Here is a 21,376-nt window from a genome sequence, read left to right on the forward strand (position 1 = left end):
TAAAAGAAAGAGCCACAAAAGGAAATGTGACAAAAATACACACGCAGAGTTGCAACAAATAATTTTAACATAGTTTTAAAAAAAAATATTTAGTGAGTTGATATAACCAAATATTTCAGTTTACGGATTAACTTGATTGTAAGCAACTACTATATTATATACTTACGAGTATAAACAGTTCAGTTAGAACTGATTGGTTTTAGTGTGATGGATTAAGGAGTATTAACTAATAGGTATTATAGTTGGTAGGCAACCCAGACTTCTTTTTGGAGGTAAACAAAATAATGCATTGAAATGCATGATGAATGTCAAATGCAAAGAAATCAACCGAGAAGGGCAAAATGGCGTTTTTTGTTGGTGAGGAATTTTTGGAGAAACAAGTTTTTGATGAAAAAATTAATAGAAATTTAATTTCGCTGTTGTTTTAAATAATTAGAAAGAAGAAACAAAGCCTGAGAAATAAAGTGAATCCAAAGTATTCAACGAAAATGTGATATTGTAATGGAAAAGACAACGTAAATCTGCAGAAATTTCATGGTACACATATTGAACGCCCTCAATATCATTTCTCATACTCCCCTTGAATAAACATCCAACAACAATAGTGTTGCTATGATGCACAAGTAGAACTTGTCAAATGCAGTTTTGCAGCACATATAATGAAAATAACAACAACTGAACAAGTGACGAGGCATAAATTCGTGGCGAGAAAGGGAAACAAGCTATTGGAATTGTGAAAAGTGAAAATCGATTAAATATTATTTTTGCACAAATCAATCCTTTTTATCTATAATCAAAAATTATTGTGATAAATACATATATTTGTGTATAATAAACGTATGCAACAACAAATTGTAAAATGATCGCTGCAACATATGCCCATTATTACCATAAATATGTGGTTGCTAGGCATACAATGAAAGAGTTAGAACATTAAAAGCTATATTAAAAACGACAAATGCATTTCGCTTCACTGGAGCGTAAAGTTGTAAACGAATATTTTTTCTGTTGTCTGAAGCACAGCTATTAATGCTAGTGCACTCTGCATACTTCTTGACTTGCAACTAGCACGCGATCAACGCAGCTTTAACCGCCACTCCCAAAGGTGTACAAATGAGTTTTAAAAATTCTGTGGAGGGCTTTTATTAAATTGGCGCATTAAAAGTATTTTGTACCCGACCATGGAATTGAAAGTTTGGGTTGAGGGTATTCAACGGATTGTATGTGGAGTTACCGTGAACACAACGTGTCAGGTATGTAAAAGCACTGCCATTCACCCATTTTATACTCATTAATCTAGGCTTGCAAATAATACCAATAAATCGTTAATCAAATGTACAACATTTTTTAATGCTTTCATTACTTATTTTCTTTACTTTGTATGCTAGGATGTGGTATTTGCGCTGGCGCATGCCACTGGGAAAGTAGGCCGCTTTACACTCATTGAACGTTGGCGCAACAATGAGCGCTTGCTGGCGCCAAACGAAAATCCGCTTAAATTATTACTGGAATGGGGTGAATACGCCAATGATGTGCAATTTATACTGCAACGTTCGGAAAATAAACAACAACCAACAACGCAACGTGTAGACAATTCTGTAGCCAATAACAACAATAATAATAACAACAGTAACACTAATAATGCAGCTGTGATGTTGAGAAAGCCTTTAGGCTTAAGCAATAACAATAGCAATAGTCAAAATAATATTAATAACAACAACAATACTACGAATAGTAACTACAATCCACACCAAGTCAAGTCATCACATTTGAACAATCTGGATACAAATTTAAATATATCACCACACCTTGATAAATCGCGTGAATTGAAGAAAAAGAGTTTTGGGTATGTAACATATACAATGAATAAATATGCAACTTTTTAATAAACTTTTTTCTTACAGGCACGATGCAAAACATATTGAAAATATTGGTATTGTCAAAGGTATACCACAACGTCACAGTAACAATAGTGACAATAACGACAACAATAGCAATAATAATTTAAATAAACAGCAACGAATTGCGCCGGTACCAAATTCTTCACCCATAAACACAAATTCGCCACACCTCGCGTCCATCTCACGTTCACCCACTACATTGACTGACAATAATAACTCGTCAGCCTTACCTCAGCTAATCCCTCGCCACGAAAAATCTCATTCGAATCCCACTGAAATGCCCCGAAACCATGCTCATGCATTTACCGATGGTGCTGGATTTTTTCATGACTCACAGCAAAGAAACAATGACGGCAACAACAATAACAACAGCAACCATATATATCAACAAATCGGTGCTCAGAACAGCAAGTCAATCAACGAAATTAATTTGGCTGTTGTGCGTGAGTCGCTGGATCGCCGCATAGCCACCAACAGTCCGGACGTGCTGTATGCCACACCGCATAGCAACAATTTCAATAACAACAATAGCAGCAATAGTTGTAGCAGTAGTAGCAGTGAAAATCTCCTTGACATCTACAATGGCAATGTGAATCGCAGTGGTGGGGTTGGCGGTGATATGCCACCGGATTTGCTGTACAAAAATGCGCCAACAATTTCGGCAAATGGCGCACTAGTGCCACCACCTTACCGCGATCCGCCACCACCACGCAATAGCCCGTTACAATTGCAGCAGCAACAATTCCAAACACAACAATTTGTAGCGAGTGGCATGAGCACTGCAGCTGTAAACACTTTTACGCAAGATTACAACAATGCAAGCGATTATGATGTGGACTTTCAGCGCTTAGCTGGAAATGGTAACGGTAGTAGTGGAGGTGGTGGTGGTAGTAGCGGCAGTTTGGGTAGTATTGAGGAGAGCGAGAGCATTTTCCAGGCGACACAGTATAATGATTTATTGCAGCTGATTAAATTTCAACGCGAAAAAATATCTGCGCAGCAACTGGAATTGAGTAAAGTAAGTAAATTTTGGCACTCTGCATTGCCGACGTCATTTCAAACATATTTTATTTATTTATTATGACAGTATGATGCCGAAATAGTTTATTTGGAAAATAAAGAGCGAGATCAAGCGCAGGAGCTTGAAGCGATTTCGCGTGAAATCACCAAAGCCGATCAGATATTTCGACAGGGCAGTGAGCAGGTGAGTATGGTGTACTTAAATGATTTAACAACAGGGTTGCAAATTATTTAATAAAACATTAGATTCTCAAGTTTTAATTTCAATTTTGGGGATTAAAATTTAGCTTTTAAATTTTGTGATAAAAAAAAATATTTCTTAAATCTTAAATTAAAAAATAAATTTTCAATTCCAATTTTGAAAATTAAATTTTTTATTTTGGGAATTAAATTTTAAATATCCAAATTTTGAAAATTAAATATTTTTAATTTGGGGAATTAAATTTTTAATTTCAAAATTAGAATTAGAATTACAAATCAGTTTTATTATTTTTAAAACGGTTCTTGGGTGTAATATTTTTTATTTGAAATCCGTTTCTGCGATTAAAATTCAAATATATTTTTTTTCAAATACATACATATATCAATTTATTGAGCTTTGTTAATCGCATTTCCAGTTACAAACACTACAGTATGTGGAGGAAGAGAATGAGCTGGTGAAGCAGCAGGAGAAAACATTAAAATCCGAGATTGCTTTACTACGTTCAAAATTGGCCAATTGCGAAACTGAATTGCTACAGTGCAAAAATAAGATACGCCTATTGATGAACGATATTGAGGTGGAGCAACGGAGCAATGCCACCAAACAGAAAGCAAATAGGTAATAACTAAGCACTTGAGTTACAAAATTTTTTTTTGTTAATATTTCCCTTTACTTTTAGGCAAAATGTTGAGCGCGATTTTCTCATGGAGATGGAGCGCATACAAAGCGAAATCGATCAGGCTATACACAACACAGATACGTCTAATAAAACAGCGGAGAATTTGAAAAAAGAAATTCTATTAATTGAAAATGCGATCACAGAAAAGAAACGACAAGTGTGTTTAGTTAATGGTTACATATAGAAAATAGAAGTAAATGCTATTTCTTGCTTATATTTTAGGTGGAGCAATTGGTGAATGAGATGAAAGAAGTGAATCTGCAAAGTCTTACCGTTACAACATCTGATGAGATTAAACATTTTTTGGAAGGTAATTCTAATAAAAAATGAAGTTTTATTCAGGGTTTGCAAATAATTAATTAAAAAATAATTGTATTAATAATCTCGAAAATCTTAATTAAAAATAGTTTTCAAATTTTTTATCACAAATATTGAATTAAAAAATTAAAAATAAAATTTTAACGATAAAAAAATTATTTATTCAGAAAAAATTACAATAAAATTATTAATCCCAAAATTGAAATTAAAAATTAAAATTAAAAATTTATTTTTTAGTCAAATTAAGTAGAAAAATCGGAATTAAAAATTCCATTACGAAATATGAAAATTTAAATTAAAAATTTACTTTAAGACAAATTAAAAAAAAAAATCGGAACTAAAAATTGAAAGTTTAATTTTCTATCACGAAATATTAAAATTGAAAAGTTATTTGTAAGACAAATCAAATTCAAAAATGGGAATTAAAAAATTTAATTTTTAATCTCGAAATAGAAAAATTTCAATGAAAAATTTATTTTTAAGACAAATTAAATAAAAAAATCGGAATTAAAATTTGAAAATTTAATTTTCCATCCCGAAATATGAAAATTGAAAGTTTATTTTTAAAACAAATGCAATAAAAAAAATTGGGATTAAAAATTGAAAATTTAATTTTCAATCCCGAAATACATATGAAAATTGAAATTAAAAATTTATTACAAATTAAATAAAAAATCGGAATTAAAATTTGAAAATTTAAATTTCGATCTCGAAATATGAAAATTGAAAATTTATTTTTAAAATAAATTAAATAAAAAAATTGGAATTAAAAATTGAAAATTTAATTTTCAATCCCGAAATATGAATATAAATTTTTTTTAAACAAATAAAATAAAAAAAGCGGAGTTGAAAATGGAAAATTTAAATTTCCATCTCAAAATATGAAAATTGAAAATTTATTTTTAAAACAAATTAAATAAAAAAAAAAATCGGAATTAAAAATGGAAAATTTAATTTTCCATCTCGAAATATGAAAATTGAAATTAAAAATTTATTTTAAAAGAAATTAGATCCAAAAATTGGAATTAAAAAGTGAAAATTTAATTTTCAATCCCGAAATTGTAATTAAAAATATATAATCTAATTTTTAATCCAAAATTTTTGAATTAAAAATTCGTAATCCCGTTTATATTTCAACTTAATCTGTTATTCCTGCCTAATATATTATTTCTCTTCATCTAAAGGTTCCAATAAACCCGGTAGCAGTCGTCGTATAATCGGCTCACCAAGGCAATTGGAAAATGCCGTGCCGACCAGCAAGAATCCACATGGTGTTTGGGTATAACTTTTGCACAGAATATTAATATGACAGAATACAGTTACTAATCTGCTTGGAATATGCGCTTAAAAAGCGTTTTACATATCGCATACAAACCAGATTGATACATTCAAATAGTGTATTATGCAAAAATGCAAAAGTTTAATATTATATCAATCTCTTAAACTACTAATATCAGAAATTTACACGAATTGTTGAACGCTTGCATAAACTATAAATACATATAAAACATTTATTAATACTAATGGTCACAAAAATAATATAAAAAAATATTTCTGTAGCACACACAAGCACGAAATTGACTGCAACGAACAAATATACAAAATTCCACATATCCAACAAATGACATAAACACAAACACATTTACACATAACTAATTAGTTGAAATTATAATATAATATAATCATATATGTACTTAAGCTTACAAAGTAGTAATATTTTGTTATAAGACAAATTTTGATGTGCAACAAATGCTCACACTCAAAGATCTCTACTGAAACTTAAAATGTTACAAAACTCTTATAAGTGATTTATTATTGAAAACCGAAATTGACACGTTAAACCCCATACAAGTATGCGTATACGCCCGGAAGTACATGTGTGTACATATGTAGAAGATGCGCATTAAAATGCATTTCTAAAGTATACAGTTTATATAAGCTACATATATCGGGTGATTTTTTAAGAGCTTGATAACTTTTAAAAAAAAATATAAAATGCAAAATCTCATCGGTTCTTTATTTGAAACGTTAGATTGGTTCATGACATTTACTTTTTGAAGATAATTTCATTTAAATGTTGACCGCGGCTGCGTCTTAGGTGGTCCATTCGGAAAGTCCAATTTTTCGAGCATTTCGGCCGGAATAGCCCGAATTTCTTCGGAAATGTTGTCTTCCAAAGCTGGAATAGTTGCTGGCTTATTTCTGTAGACTTTAGACTTGACGTAGCTCCACAAAAAATAGTCTAAAGGCGTTAAATCGCATGATCTTGGTGGCCAACTTACGGGTCCATTTCTTGAGATGAATTGTTCTCCGAATTTTCCCTCAAAATGGCCATAGAATCGCGAGCTGTGTGGCATGTAGCGCCATCTTGTTGAAACCACATGAGTCAACATTTAAATGAAATTATCTTCAAAAAGTAAATGTCATGAACCAATCTAACGTTTCAAATAAAGGACCGATGAGATTTTGCAAATTTTATGCGTTTTTTTTTTAAAAAAAGTTATCAAGCTCTTAAAAATCACCCGATATATCAAATGCAATACAAAAACATTAGAGTATCCGTCAGTTTTTGCCCAAAAATAGATTTAATGTACATATACAGGGTCTTTATTTTCAATTTGAAACGTGATTTCTTGATATTGTGCATATTGAAAAAAATCTACAATTTTGAAAAATTTATATTCTAATTTTTTTTTGTTTAAAAGTTATGCGTAGTTAAAGTCATACATTAATGCCCGGTTTCACAGTCCATACTTATGTTGTACTTAAGATAAAACAGGAAAATATTGTTTTACAGTTCATACTTATGTAATGCTTAAGTACTGAAAAGGGGAGACTTAAGCAGTGCTTAAATAACAGCTGATTTTTGTTTTGAATTTGCTTTGAATTTTCAGCGACATCTTTCGTAGCGTAGGGCAAGGGTCCGTTCGTTTGCACTCAATAACAGCTTATACTTTTCCTTCAGTTCCCATAGGTGCTCCGACTCGCTAGTGATGAAATTTGGGGTTCTTTTGTTGTTTTCATCAATTTTTGATATAATTTTCCTCGCAAATTTATGTATTGTCTGTTATAATTTAAATATTTCAAACATATTTTTATGAATGACATTTGTAAAACATATGTTGCCCATAACGTTGCCATATATCATAATAAAATTTTATAGAAATTGAGCATTATAACGACCACTCATTTTGCAACAATACTTAGTTAAGATTTTATTTAGGCACAACTTAAGTATGGACTGTGAAACCGGGCATAAATGTACTGAGCATTTATGCAAGTGATTTAGACATTTTGTGTTGCTCATACGACATGGTGCACCTTCATACAGTATACCGTATGATGCATAACTTCAACTGCGTATAAGTTTTGAAGGAGTGTTTTTATGAAAAAAAAGTTATTGAAACCTTTTTTGTAGAGCAGAAAAAATTATATTTTTTAAGTTTTTCAATTTATTGCAAAAGTTCAAAAAATCCCAAAATTTCCCCGCGATTTACACTGAAAATAAAGAGCTTGCTTACGTTGGATAATGTTTTGTTTGGGCAAAAACTGAAGCTTCAGGGGCGTTTGAAAAAAATTAATTAACTTGGCGGAAGTAACGGACACACGCTATTATACATTCCAACTTTACTGCATTTAATAATAATTAGCGATATTTTTTGCGCTACCGTGCATACTTAGAAAGTCAAGCAACATTTTCTTGTATAATTTTAATATTTGTTTTTGTAGTTTTTAAACATATAATTGCAATCCTTAAGGCATATTAGTTAAATAAACACACTGCAGAGTGCAAATTTACCACCAACAACAGAAAAATAAAATAACAAAAAAAAAGAAATATTCCAGAAAATTTATGCAAATTCATAATTTAATGGAAAAATTGTTAGTAAAAAGTAATATATATATAAGTTCACATAATTTATGAATTCATTTCATATTGTGCTACTGCCTTTTTGTAAAGCTGCTAGTATATTCAATGACTTTCATTTATAATCTTTGTAATATTTTTTAAACTAAGTTAATTTTTAGTTTAGTTACTGCTTCGTGAAGTCTATTTGTCTTTGTTAACTAATTACAATAATTTGTAGGAAATCGAAATTGCGAAAAGCAAAATCTTTATACTTTCGTCTACGAGGGTCCGCTTTAATTTGCATGTGATGCTACATTTGTTAAACGGACTTTTTTTTAAGATTCCGTCAATTATTATTATTTTTTTATTTCAGCTTAAGCTTTAATTATATTGTTAAGCTTTATTTGGTTTCTTAAAAAATTGCAAAACCTTAATCTTATCAAATAGAAAAAAAAATATGAAATATCTAAAAATTTTATTGAAAAAAGAATTTCATAAACAATTAAGTTCTAAAAAAGAAAACTTGTTTTATGTGTGCCCACCTTAACCTTTAAGCGAAAAAACATATACAAATTTATATAATATCCATATTTTTTATAATGTTTGAAATTTATTTTTATTTTTGACAATTTTGACTATATTTTTCAATATTTGATATTTTTTTATTTTTCACAATTTATATAATTTATTTGAAAGCTTCTTAACTATTTATGCTATTTTAAATTCTATCTTTTGCTTTTATTTTTAATATTTCTTTTTTAATTATTGATACTTTTATATTATTTGTAATTTTTAATAAAATTTTAGTTTTTTTTTTAATAATTTTAAACAACTCAAAATTTTTATTTTTTTCTAATTTTAAGTTCTTTAATATTTAGTATAATTTTTAATATATTTTCAATTTTGTTATTTTTCACGATTAATTTAATTTTTGCTAGATTTTTAACTATTTTTGTTTTATTTTATCTCTAATTTTTTGGCTTATTTTTTTTTAATTAAATTGTTTTGTTTATTTAATTTATTTTTGCCTATTCAAAATATTTTTTTTATTTTTTAATTTTTTTTAATTTTTTATTTAATATTTATTTCGCTTAAAATCCTTTTTTATATTATTTTAATTTTGTTGTTTATTATTTTATTACTTATTTATTTTGTTTTGTTTTCGACATATTTCTTTATATATTTATTTTTTATGTTGTATATTAAAATATTTATTTTCATTTTATTTTAAATTTATTTTTTATTTTTTTCAGTATTTATTTTATTTAATTATTTTTTTATTATTTTAATTTTTTTTATTTTTTTATTTTTTTTTTTTTATTTTGTTTTTTTTTTATTTTTATTTTTTTTTTTTTTTTTTTTTTTTTTTTTTTTTTATTTTTTTTTTTTTTTTTTTTTTTTTTTTTTTTTTTTTTTTTTATTTTTTTTTTTATTTTTTTTTATTTCGTTTTGAAAATTTGTTTCTTCAAAGCTTGGAAACGATTTTTTTTTGTAAACTTGTTTTTCAATGTTATTTTACTTAATTATTTTACTTGTGAATTAATGTTTTTATACTTATCAAACATTGTTTTTGATTCCACGCATAAACAATTACAATTATATATTTCGTAAGCATTTTAGTTGTTTGTAGAAAATTGATTGATGCTTTATCTAGTCTGTAGTCGATTTTTTATAGTTTTAATTTCATATTTCTATATTTTATTCAAATTGTTTATAAAATTAAATACTTTCTCAACACTGTATTATTTTTAATCTATTCTTAACTACGCTTAATGTATTTGTCCATCATTGCCATTAGCGAAATGTCACAATTTTAGTTTTTAACATTCAGCTTATAAGTTTTGTTACAGAAAAAAGCAAAAGAAACCCTTTGAAAATAAAGTTTGCTTGTTGTTAAGAAAATATATTGAAAAAACAAAATTATACACACACTTACGTAACAGTTGCAATAATTGTCGAAACGCCTTCTAATAGTTAAGTAGCTTTTTAGCATTTAGTCGCCTTTTAATGTAGCAATAAACGTTTCAAACAAAATAAAAAGGTTATACAGAAAATATATTAATTTAAAATTACACAATTGTATGTATGTAGTAGTTCTATATAGTGTTTTAAAAATTACTTACCCCAAAATGAATTGAAAAAGAAAAAAATAATAAAAATAAATCAGAAACTTTAAATTAATATCAACTTTTTTATTTATTTACTTATACATAGCATTAATTTTTTTATAACTATTTTTTTTAATTATTATTATTCTTTAATTTTTTATTGTGTTTTTTCTTATTTGTATTTTTTTAATATTTACAATTATTGTACATTTTTTTAATTATTTTTTTAAATTCTTTTACTTTTTTTTTACTTCCTTTTTGTATTTTTACATTTAAAATTTTGCATAATTTTTTTTATTTTTTACTTTTAAATTTTATTCACATTTAAATTTTTTTGTATATTTTTTTAATTCTATTTTTAAATTCCTTTTAAATTTTTTTTGAATTTATTTCATAGTTTTTACATTTATTTGCATTTAAAATTTTGTATAATTTTTTTACATTTCAGTCCAGTATTAAATGTAAATAATTTTTGTATATATTTTTAATCCCTTTTTTCAATATATATTTTTTTTTAATTTTCAATACATATTTTTTTACCTTTCAATACATATTTTTTATATTTTCAATATATTTTTTTTTATTTTTGTTTTGTTTCCATTTTTCATACATTGTTTTATTTGCATTTAAAGCTTTGTCTAACTTTTTTTTCCATTTTTTACTCATATTTTAAATGAAAAAGGCAAAAATAAAATACAAAAGTTTTAAATTTACCTGAATATTTATTGGTTTGTTATTATTTAATTCATTAAAAATTTGTTTTTTTTTTACTTTTTTGTAATTATTTTACATACAATTTTTTTTGTTTATTAAAGAATTTTTTAAATTACATTTTATAAATTAAATTTTGTTTTTTAAATTTTTGTATTTCTTTTAACAATTAATTTTTTTTACGTAAAATTGTTTGTACTTTTTTTGACCTATTTTTAAAGCTTTTTAGTGTTTTTAAACCTTTTTTTTATAGACGTACATATGTACATACATTTATATTAAATTATTTTATTTTTTAATTTTTTTTAATAATTATTTTTTTATTAAAATTTATAAATTTCTTATTCGTTTTTTATAATATTTTATGAAGTTTTGTTTTAATATTTTTTCTTGATTTTTTTTTACATTTTTTTAATTAAAATTATTTTTTTTATTAAAATTTGCAAATTTTTTATTCATTTTTTATAATATTTTTTTAAGTTTTGTTTTAATCTTGTTTTCTTAATTTTTTTTTTACATTTTTTAATTTTTTTTAATTAAAATTATTTTTTTATTAACATTTGCAAATTTTTTATACATTTTTTATAATATTTTTTTTAAGTTTTGTTTTAATTTTTTTTACATTTTTAAAATTATTTTTTTTTATTAACATTTGCAAATTTTTTATTCATTTTTTTATTATATATTTTTTAGTTTTGTTTTCAATTCTTTTTTCTTTACCTAAACTTATGGCAATATGCTAAAAGGATTTTTTATCATCGGCTTCCAACTCAACATTCTTGAGTTGACATTACCCGTTTGCAAAGAAATACTAATCATATCAAACACAAGATCATTTACACTTTACAGTTATCCACTTACTATACACTTACACGTACACATATCCATTTTGATGGTAATTTAGTAAGATGAAAATTAAATAAAATCAAATTTTTACATTTATTCAAAGTTTTCCAATATATACATTTTTTCCTGCCTAATAAATAAAACTAATGCGAGCAAATACTGATCATTATACATAGTTAGTCACTGCGTCTTACTGCTACCAAACGAGACCATACATATATACAATTGAATAATAAATCTATTAAGTAAAATGAAAGACACAAGAACACACAATAATTCTAAATAACTGCATACACACTCACGAGCAAATAAATAACAACGATCAATGAAACAAAACAAAAAATATTGTTGCGTTTTTCAATAAAATATTGTCAAATTTAGAAAATAAAAACAAAATTGAAAAAGTCTACAAAATATAATGATAACGTATTTTTTTTGCTGTTAAATAAGTAATTGCACGGTAAGAATTTTTGGTGACGCGGTCCCATTGATTAAGTCGTTCACTAGTAGTTCACAGCCAACTTCAAACTTAACCGCTTTACCGTTATAAAGAGTGATCCAAGTAGAGGTACTTTTTTCAACAGCCTTTTTTGACAGATCACAGGTGAGTCATGTCAAGCTGTCATGTTATTTTTGTTCAACATTGTTTGGCATTTCATCGTGGACTTACACCTTAAAACGTTTTACAAATCGCTCAACTTTATTACGAAAACTCATGTTCTGTAAAGAATGTGTTTCGCGCACTTCGCTCAACTTATGGTCAACATAATCGGCCTACTGAGTCTACTATTCGCTACACCATCACCGATCTTAAGACCTAACATTCATTATTGGATAATATTCGACCGAATAGACCACGTCCAGCACGCAGTGAAGAAAATATAGCAACCGTAGCTGAGAGTGTACACGAAGGCCGCGGAGATTCAATTCGACGCTGTTCGCAGCAACTCAGACTGACGTATCGTGACGTAGATTTTAAATCGTTTTCGAGCCAAATTTTGTTCAGCGATGAGGCTCATTTCTGGCTCAATGGACATGTGAACAAGCAATATTGCCGCATTTGGGATGAAGAGATTCAAGAGCTGCCATTTTATCCAAAAAAAACCACGGTTTGGTGTGGTTGGTGGGCAGTCAGTCACTCTTTCGGTTGATACTTGCTGAATTTTTTCTATATTCTGTGGCCCTATTCTGTAACTCGATTCGAAAAAAAAATTTACTCGAATTCGGATTTTTATATACTGCAACTCGATTTTCACATTTTCAAACCATATTTTGAATAAAATATTCGTTAGCTTTTGAGTTGTAGAAAGCAAAAACGAAAATTGTACGTATTTATTCTGGCACAGGATGGCTCAACCTTCGCATAATTATAAAGTAGATCCGAATTTCGAATAGAATAGATTTACATTTTGTTTCCAAAAAAAAAACATAAGCTTAAAGACGTTATGAACTTCGAGTAAGATGATAATTTAATATTTATCAGAGGTGAAACGCAATAGCCATGACCAACTCTGACCGAATTCGACTTCCGTTCCTGGACAAGACGGATATACATAACCTGAAAGAATCTGATTTTTATGGACAGACAAACCGGTAGCATTCCTCTAAATTACCGCTACAACAACAACAAGCACAAACGAAAAAAATTTTTGATTCCTTAAGACAGTAAAATTTATATTCAAATAACGTTTGTTTGATTTAAACAAGTTTTTTTTGTTGGTAAAACATTTTGACTTACTGATCTTTTGGACAAGAGATTGATTCCAGCTTATAAAATGTTTTCACAGTCAAATAAGTCAAGTGGGTTTTGACACTGAAATTAAGATTGAAGAGGTCGGAACAAGTAATAGACCGAAGATGCGTGGTTTAGAGAATATGGTGGGTGTAGTAGCATATCGCATTCAAGCTGCAAAATAAGCGTCATCTTTCTTGTGCGAGGTCTCGCATTATTTTGCTGGACACCTTTTCTATTGATCAATTCTCGATAATCGTGGTAATATGTAGGGCTAAAGTGACTAACGGCCTAAAGTGGTTTGAGCTGGTTCACCCATTTTAGACCATGACTCGACCAACGACTTCGTTATATGTATATTCAAGAGTCCTTCCAGAACGAGGTGCATCCTCAAAATGGAAATTGCCGGCACAAAATTTTGCAAACCAATTTTGGCACTTCCGATCGGACAACAAATCTTCTCCATACACATCACATAGCTTTGCTTGAACTGCATTTTTACCTTTTGGTAGTAAAATAATCCATCCGTTGAGTCCAATTTTCGATAACTTGTGCGAGCATTTCGACTGGTAACTGGCGAATGACACGCATGATGTTTTGTTCCAAGGCCTGAATCGAGGCGGGATTGTCCACATAGACTTTAGACTTTATATATCCCTACAGAAGTAAGTCTAACGGTGTGATATCACACTATCTTGGCGGTCAATCGGCCGGCCGAAGACGTGAAATTATCTGCTTACCAAAGTGTTCTCTCAATAAACCCATTGATTGGTGGGATGTGTGGGAAGTGCCGCCGTCTTGTTGAAACCAAATGTCGCCGAATATAGAGATACACCTTTATCTGTTGCAACCCGACCATTTGAATCTTAATAGTCTATCAAATTATTAATTATTTTTTCATCTCGAATCGATTTAAAAAATAATTTGAATAATTGTGTGTGGTGAGGTTGCAATTTGTGCCAGAAAATTTTTTAGTTTAAACAAAAATATTGCACAGAAAAGGATATTTCTGTACTTACCGTAGTTATTTGAGGAATACACTCGGGCAATTTGTGGATTCCATTCCAAAAGAAATGCGCTGACTTGGCGGTAAGGAATGAATCAAGCCAGTTTTTGATACCCTGTTCATATGTGAACCGTATTAAGGCCAAGGCGTTCTGAGCTATAAGGCAAGTGAGGCGAAACTTTCCAGCCGCTTTTTCAAATTATGGTAGTTTTTCACCAATCTTGCGACATTAGGCCGTATGTTGTCGTGATGGAAAATTATTGCCTCGTCTTTAGTCAGAATTTTCAAGCGTTTTTTGGCAATCTCTCGCTTGAATTTGATGAGTTTATGATGCCAAAACGACTACTTCTCCAAGTGTTCAACTGCATTTTTGAGAGGCAAAATCGTCGTTCAACGCGTTTTGGCTTGGTTTGAAATGCCTACGTGAGTGAGTTACAAAGATTCTGAGAACTGTTTTTGCATTTGGCAATAATCTTCATCGAGTAATGCTTCCAGTTCCTCATCTTTAAACTTTTTTGACCGCCAGTGATGTTCTCTAGAACATGTTAACCATAAACTTATACCAAAATATGATTACTGTCGGTTGAGATATTCTTCATTTAAACTATTTGCAAAAAAAATAGTATATAATTTATTTTTAAATAAACTTAAACTATTAACGAATTATTTACCTTTAATTCTCCGGAAAATATTTAAAGGCAAATTAATAAAATTCTAAACAAATTATAAGCACAAACATATATTTAGTATATAAGCAATTCGAATACCACGTTTCAACCTATTCGTACTAAAACCAACCAATCTAATCTCCAACCGACTGTTTCCCTTTCAAACCCCCGCAACTACCGCGCAGGTATCTAAACTTTTATTGCTTGAGAAGTAATTCATCTAACACTACATAAGTTCCAATGCAGCACTTTAGAAGCATTCGTTCGAAACAATCATTTATATTACTTTCATCCCAAACCCAAATTCATCAGAATAATCATCATTGTTTTGGCTTTGCGAAAATAAAGCACTTAATTACCAACACCATAAAGCAGAGCAACCTCACACGGAATGACTTTAACTGCAGAAATGCACAACATCATCATGAGCTTACCACTGGCAAATCGAGCGTTTATTGCCCCCTCCCCTACAACTACAACTATCTACCACTTGCCAGTGTACGTGTGTCATGCATATGCGGCTTGGTCATAAGCATCGCGGTGTCTTCTTCGCCTTTCATTTGTTCGTCATCATTACCGTTATTGATACAGTGGATTTGCTGATGACACTCGGTGCTGCCGCTGTCGACGTTGACGTCGTTGCGTCGACGAGCATGTCGTGGCCGCTGTCGTTTTGGTCATTGACAAAATCAGCAACAATTCGCTAATTTCCATTCAGTCGGATGCTGTGTGTGCCGGCGCAAGGACGTTTGCCGTTGTCTCACAAGATCGAAAGAGTTTTCGCTGTGTGGCGTGTGTTTTCTATTGAAACATTCAAAGATTTTCTTCCACTTTGGCGCTTCTATTAGGCGGATATGGCGCACAATCCTTTGAAAAAGTAGAAAATTACAAAAAAGTGCTGTTATTAGCAAGTGCATATGTATGTGTGCATGTAGGTATATATAGTATGTGCTTGGGTGCTTTTTGGTTATCGAAAATGTAAAGCGTGCGAAGAAAGTGATTTGAGAATGTGTCAAACATGAAATCGCTTTAGGCCGCTTATCATGGCATCCGCATGCACCGGCAAATATGTTTTTCCTTTTTTTGAAGGTGATCAGCCGCAAATGTGTGCGTGAGTGTGGGATGAATTTGTTGAAAATTGATTTCAGCTGAAATGTAAACAATTTCACTTATTCCAATTCGAGAGCGGAGAGAGAAAAAAAGTGAATAATCATATTTGAAAGACAAAAAAAATAAATTAAACTTATTCCAAGAAAATAAAAAAAATTAAGAATATAAGAGAGAAAAAAGTGAAAAATTTTATAGAAAAGAAAAAATAAAAAAAACTAAATAAAATATATTAAAACAAAATAAAATTAAATCAAATGAAATGAAATAAAATAAAATTTAATAATTTAAAATAAAATTAAATTAACTTATTCCAATAAGAAAATAAGAGAGTTAAAAGTGAAAAAACTTATAGAACGGAATAAAATAAATAAAATAAAATTTAATTATATTAAATCAATTAAATTAAATTAAAATTTAAAAAAATAAATTCAAATTTATTTAAATTAAATAAAATTTATAAATTTAAATTAAAATAAAAAAATAATTTAAAAAAAAAAAAATTAATTAAAAAATAAAATAAAATTTAATTATATTAAATCAATTAAATTAAATTTAAATTTAAGAAAATAAATTCAAATTTATTTAATTAAATAAAATTAATTAATTTAAATTAAAATAAAAAAAATAAAAAAAAATTAATTAAACTAAATCAAATGAAATGAAATAAAATAAAATAAAATAAAATATAAAACAAAGAAATTAAAATTAAATAAAAATAAAATAAATTAAAATAATATAAAATTAAAATTAGGTAACAAGATAAATTAATGTAATAATTAGGTTAATAAAAAATAAAAATGCCATAAAATTAAACTGTTGGAATGAAATAAAAAGTGTATTAAAAACATAGTTTATATTGCTATATGATACAAAAAATTCGTAATAAAAATTAAATTTAATAAAAATTTTGACAATTACATAAAATACTTTTCGATGTACTTTTTTAATAATAACAATAAGTTGCACTGAAAACAAATGATGTCAAATTAAATATCTATATTATTATTAAAAAAAAAAAAACAAAAAAAGATACTTGTTTACAACAATGAAATAAAATAAAAAATAATATAAAAACAAATTGATTAAAATATTTGGGCTTTAAAGTTCGAAATTAAATTATAATATTTATTACTGGAAGTTAGCTGATTTTCAATTAAAATGAAATGAAAAATTCACTTACTGCTTAATAAAATATAAAGAAATGGGTCACATTTTCAAAATGAGGTCAAGGCACAGTATAAACTAGTGAAAATTTAACTCAATTATTAAAGAAAAACAAACGAAGCACTAAATTAAATAAAGAAAAATTAAAAAAAATGTATTACAAAAAAAGATTAAACCAAAAAATTGGTTATGGAAACCCTGTAATCTAGTAATGCTACATTTTAATAAAAGCAAAGAAAAAAATTTAAAAAAATAATAATAAAAAAATAAAAATCACAAAAAAATGAAATTAAAAAACTAAAAATTTTAATACCAATACTAATTACCTACAAATGTGGCTTCATCACAATAAAATTAAAAGCTAAATAAAATGCTTGCTTAATACCTGCTTAAATTCGGTTATATATATAGGCGTATACTTTTAATATTACTTTAAGAATGGAAGATAACAATTAAATTTAGTTTCGTTCAACAGTGCGTATGAGTAACATTAAGCTAATAGTAATTTGTGGGCATACATATGTATGAACATACATATATGTATATGTATTTGCACATTTTGAAAATCGAACAAACATATCATGTGCAGATATACCTAGATATGCGCTCAAAGTGTGCATTTTATATATTATAGGAAAATTAAATATTATAAAATTTACGACCAACCAAACAAAGACTCAACATACATGTATATGTGATAGAAGCTACTAATAAATTGCAAAATGTCTTTCCAAGGCGGCTGCAAGTTACTATATAATGAAATATAATAAAATAATGCACTCATGTCATGCAAAATTATTATATGAATTATTGAAGAAAATTAAGTAATTTAATAGTTGCGTTCAACAGTGCGTATGAGTGATATTTACAGCGTGGTATGACATTACAATTGTATTGCGTATACCTAGTATGTATGTTAAGATATTTTTTTTTAATGAAGCACTTCAAAATTTTAACTTAATTAGAAAATGAGAGAATAATGGGAAACTCAATTCAAAACTTTATACGCGTTTTTGCCATTTTTGATTAATGATATTTTTTAAAGAGCTACATACATATATACATACATATGTATATGCAGGCATAAGAATGCTTATTTATGCATATTTCTTAAGCAAGAAGGCAGAAGAGTGAATACGTAATATTATTTTCGGCGCTGTGATATGCCGCTTTCTATTTTAAGCACAGCGTCACAAAGCATGCAGAAAATAAAGCAAAAATCGCCTCCATATTGCAATTAAGAGTTCAAATTGATCTAAAAAATAATAAAAAAATGATAAATCGAATGTCTGTTCGAAACACATACATACATATACATATACCTATATATGTATGAGAATCTAAAAAATTTAATAATATTTTCTGTGTTTCAAATTGAAATCCTTACCATATTAAGTCTGCTGGAAAATTTGCTACTTGCTACCGCTATTTAAAATAATGTTTGTGGTATTTGGTTGCACGTATTTTTGAGTTTCATTTACCTCTTCTCACTCATTAAACATTTGGGACGTTTGTTATTTGTTAGTTTTTACCCTCAAATTACGGGAATGTCGTTTTAATTTGTCTAAGGACCTTACTTTGGTTGCTCGGCTTGTGTAGGCATATACGTGATGCGTATATTTTTTGTGGATAATGCTCAGCATTGACTATTTAACGCCTAACGGTTGGGTCTAACTTGACCACTAATGGCAAGAAATTACTGTTAAATAGTTGGCTTTCTGTGTTTTTGTGTATTATAAATGCACTTGTATGTGTAAGGTAAGCTAAAGTAGTTTATGTGCGAATATATTTATGTGTTTATGTGGTGAAAGAAATGACAACTATAGGAGGGTTTTAGTAAATTACTTTGAATGTACATCACATTCGACAACAATGCGTTTGTTAAGGAAATAATGCTATTGGGTAGTCGAAAAAGTCTTTTCGTATTTCTTTCCAACACTACATATATGGTATGACACAATGTGATTGGTAGCACTGGAGATATACGACTGCAACGACATCTATTTACAATATACGAAAGGACTTTTTCGACCACCATATTGTATATGCTCATAAATTTATGGTTGTGCCTTAGTTTTTTTTAGGCCGTGGTGTACCCACTAAAATACTCCCCCTTCTATTATGAATTTTTCCCTTGCCCCGGGACCGCTTTAGCATTACTTCAGCGCAAGGTTTCCAAAATGAACACATTACAGGTCAGTTTCTACTCTCCCTGCGTCTACGATTTTGTAGATTTCAGTTATTTGGCAGACAATTAGCTGCCAGTTTTCGCCACTAGCTAACATTTTTTTATTAGATTTTTGTCCAACTTTGTTTTTTATTGTTCTCCGTGCTTCTTTCCATCGAGGGCACTAAAAAAAGATATGGTTTGCATCCTCAAGTGGTTCGTCTCACTAAATACATGCAGGATTTCTGTTTTTCTCACGTATTTTTGGAAATACTCGAGGCCGAAGAGCATCTGTGTTAAGTAGTAGTTCACCTGACCATGTTTTTTTACTGTGCCCCATGTCTATATCTTTTATTAGTTTGGCGGTCCATCTTCTTTGGCGCTCCCTTGTCCACCGATCTTACCAGAGTTCAAGTGTTTGCTTCGTCGTCTGTTTTCTTGGGGTCATGTGTTTTTCGATTCTGTTTTCTTCTAACTTTTGCGAATAGATCTATTAGAATAACGCCGCTTATCATCACCTTTGCGGATTCGGATACAGTGCGGTACGTCCAGGCGACTCTGTCCTCTGCCCTTTAGCAAGCACTTTCCGTTTACGTTTCACATTTAATATATCGGTTCATATTTCGCTCGGTTATAATAGCACTGACTGTTTTGTGTCCATGAGAAGTTTCCTTCTATTTTCGGACATCCGGAAATCAGCATAAGTCTTGAAAGCATCATGTTTATATGCTCTGACTTTTTAGCAGCATGCTGAATTTGAGGCCAGCATGCCAGTTTTTTTGTTCAATCTCATACCTAGTTGTTATCATCGTTGGAAAAGTTTCTGAAAGAACTTGCATGTTAACCTTTAGCGAAATGTGTTTCCCAGTACAACAGCTTGGTTTTACCGTGGCTAGGCTAAAGCCGTGTGAGTCCAACCATGTCTGTATTCGCAACAAGTTTGACTTGAGCCAATTTTCGTCTGGCTGTATTACCGAGCGGTTATGATGGCAGCTATGTAGCAGTCGTCTAGAATTTTGACATTTGAAATTCCGTCGCAGTAGGCGTTCTATAGGTCTGGTCCAAGTGTGGATCTTTGTATTGTTCCAGAGATGATTTCCTTTCTTTGAGGGACGTCACTTGTATCGTATAGTATATCCGTGTCTCTGAGATAGCTTCGTATCATTTTCATCAAGCAGGGGGGGCGTTATTCGTCGGCTTTCTAGTGCGTTTACAATCTAGAACCAATTTGTACTATTGAATTAATTTCTTATATCTATTGTTTCGAGGGGGACTATCGGCCTCGTGAAGTTGTTCTTTCGGTGGGCTTCCTCCACGTTACATACAATGTCTACATCGGTTCTGTTGTTGGACCTTTTTGGTTTGAAGCTAGTCGGTTGTCGCTCTGACTTTATTATTCGGTTTAATCTCCTTGAACATTAATACATTTGCTCCAACGATCTTCCAATTTGTGGATCCCATTCCTGAAGTGAGAACCCGGAAGGTCTGCAAACTACGTTCCAACAGCCGTTATGACCTCTTCATTTGATGAAAAACGCTTGCCACGCATACATTTTTTGAGCTCTGGAAACAAATGGAAGTCCCTGGGGGCCAAATCTGGTGAATACGGTGGATGCTCCAATAATTCGAACTTTAACTCGTGGATTTTAGCCATTGTCAAAATGCTCTTGTGACACGGTGCATTGTCCTGATGAAAAAGGATTTTTTTCTTCTGCAAACCGGGTCTTTTTCACGAAATTTTTCCTTCAACTGGTCCAAAAGGTTGCAACAATATTCAGAATTAATTGTTTTACCAGTTTGCAAGTAATACACAAACAAAATTGCTCTCGCATCCCGAAAAAACTGATGCCAGAACCTTCTTGGCCGATTTCCGGACACGAACTCGTTTTGAAGC

At 29.4% G+C, this 21,376-nt stretch overlaps 1 protein-coding gene across 2 annotated transcripts; it reads left to right on the top strand.

The window, feature by feature from the left end:
- Positions 1-316: 316 nt before the first annotated feature.
- Positions 317-5,924, top strand: LOC126768006 (uncharacterized protein DDB_G0283357). Of its 2 annotated transcripts, XM_050485842.1 has the most exons (9): positions 317-357; positions 437-1,253; positions 1,389-1,846; positions 1,905-2,919; positions 2,989-3,105; positions 3,539-3,741; positions 3,803-3,959; positions 4,025-4,112; positions 5,305-5,924. In XM_050485842.1, exons 2-9 carry the CDS (start codon positions 1,182-1,184, stop codon positions 5,403-5,405), a joined length of 2,211 nt encoding a protein of 736 aa, XP_050341799.1. In that variant the 5' UTR covers positions 317-357; positions 437-1,181; the 3' UTR covers positions 5,406-5,924. The 2 variants fall into 2 exon arrangements, with proteins under 2 accessions (XP_050341799.1, XP_050341797.1); XM_050485840.1 differs by lacking the exon at positions 317-357 and having other exon boundaries at positions 366-1,253.
- The last annotated feature ends 15,452 nt before the right edge of the window (positions 5,925-21,376 follow it).

The sequence above is a fragment of the Bactrocera neohumeralis genome, chromosome 2 (genome assembly GCF_024586455.1).
Source record: "Bactrocera neohumeralis isolate Rockhampton chromosome 2, APGP_CSIRO_Bneo_wtdbg2-racon-allhic-juicebox.fasta_v2, whole genome shotgun sequence".
Classification (NCBI taxonomy): domain Eukaryota; kingdom Metazoa; phylum Arthropoda; class Insecta; order Diptera; family Tephritidae; genus Bactrocera; species Bactrocera neohumeralis.

Coding starts and splice junctions, on each gene's coding strand:
- LOC126768006 (XM_050485842.1), top strand. CDS start 1,182: ATGGAATTGAAAGTTTGGGTTGAGGGTATTCAACGGATTGTATGTGGA. Junction 3,106..3,538: donor TTCGACAGGGCAGTGAGCAG/GTGAGTATGGTG, acceptor TCGCATTTCCAG/TTACAAACACTACAGTATGT. Junction 4,113..5,304: donor GATTAAACATTTTTTGGAAG/GTAATTCTAATA, acceptor CTTCATCTAAAG/GTTCCAATAAACCCGGTAGC.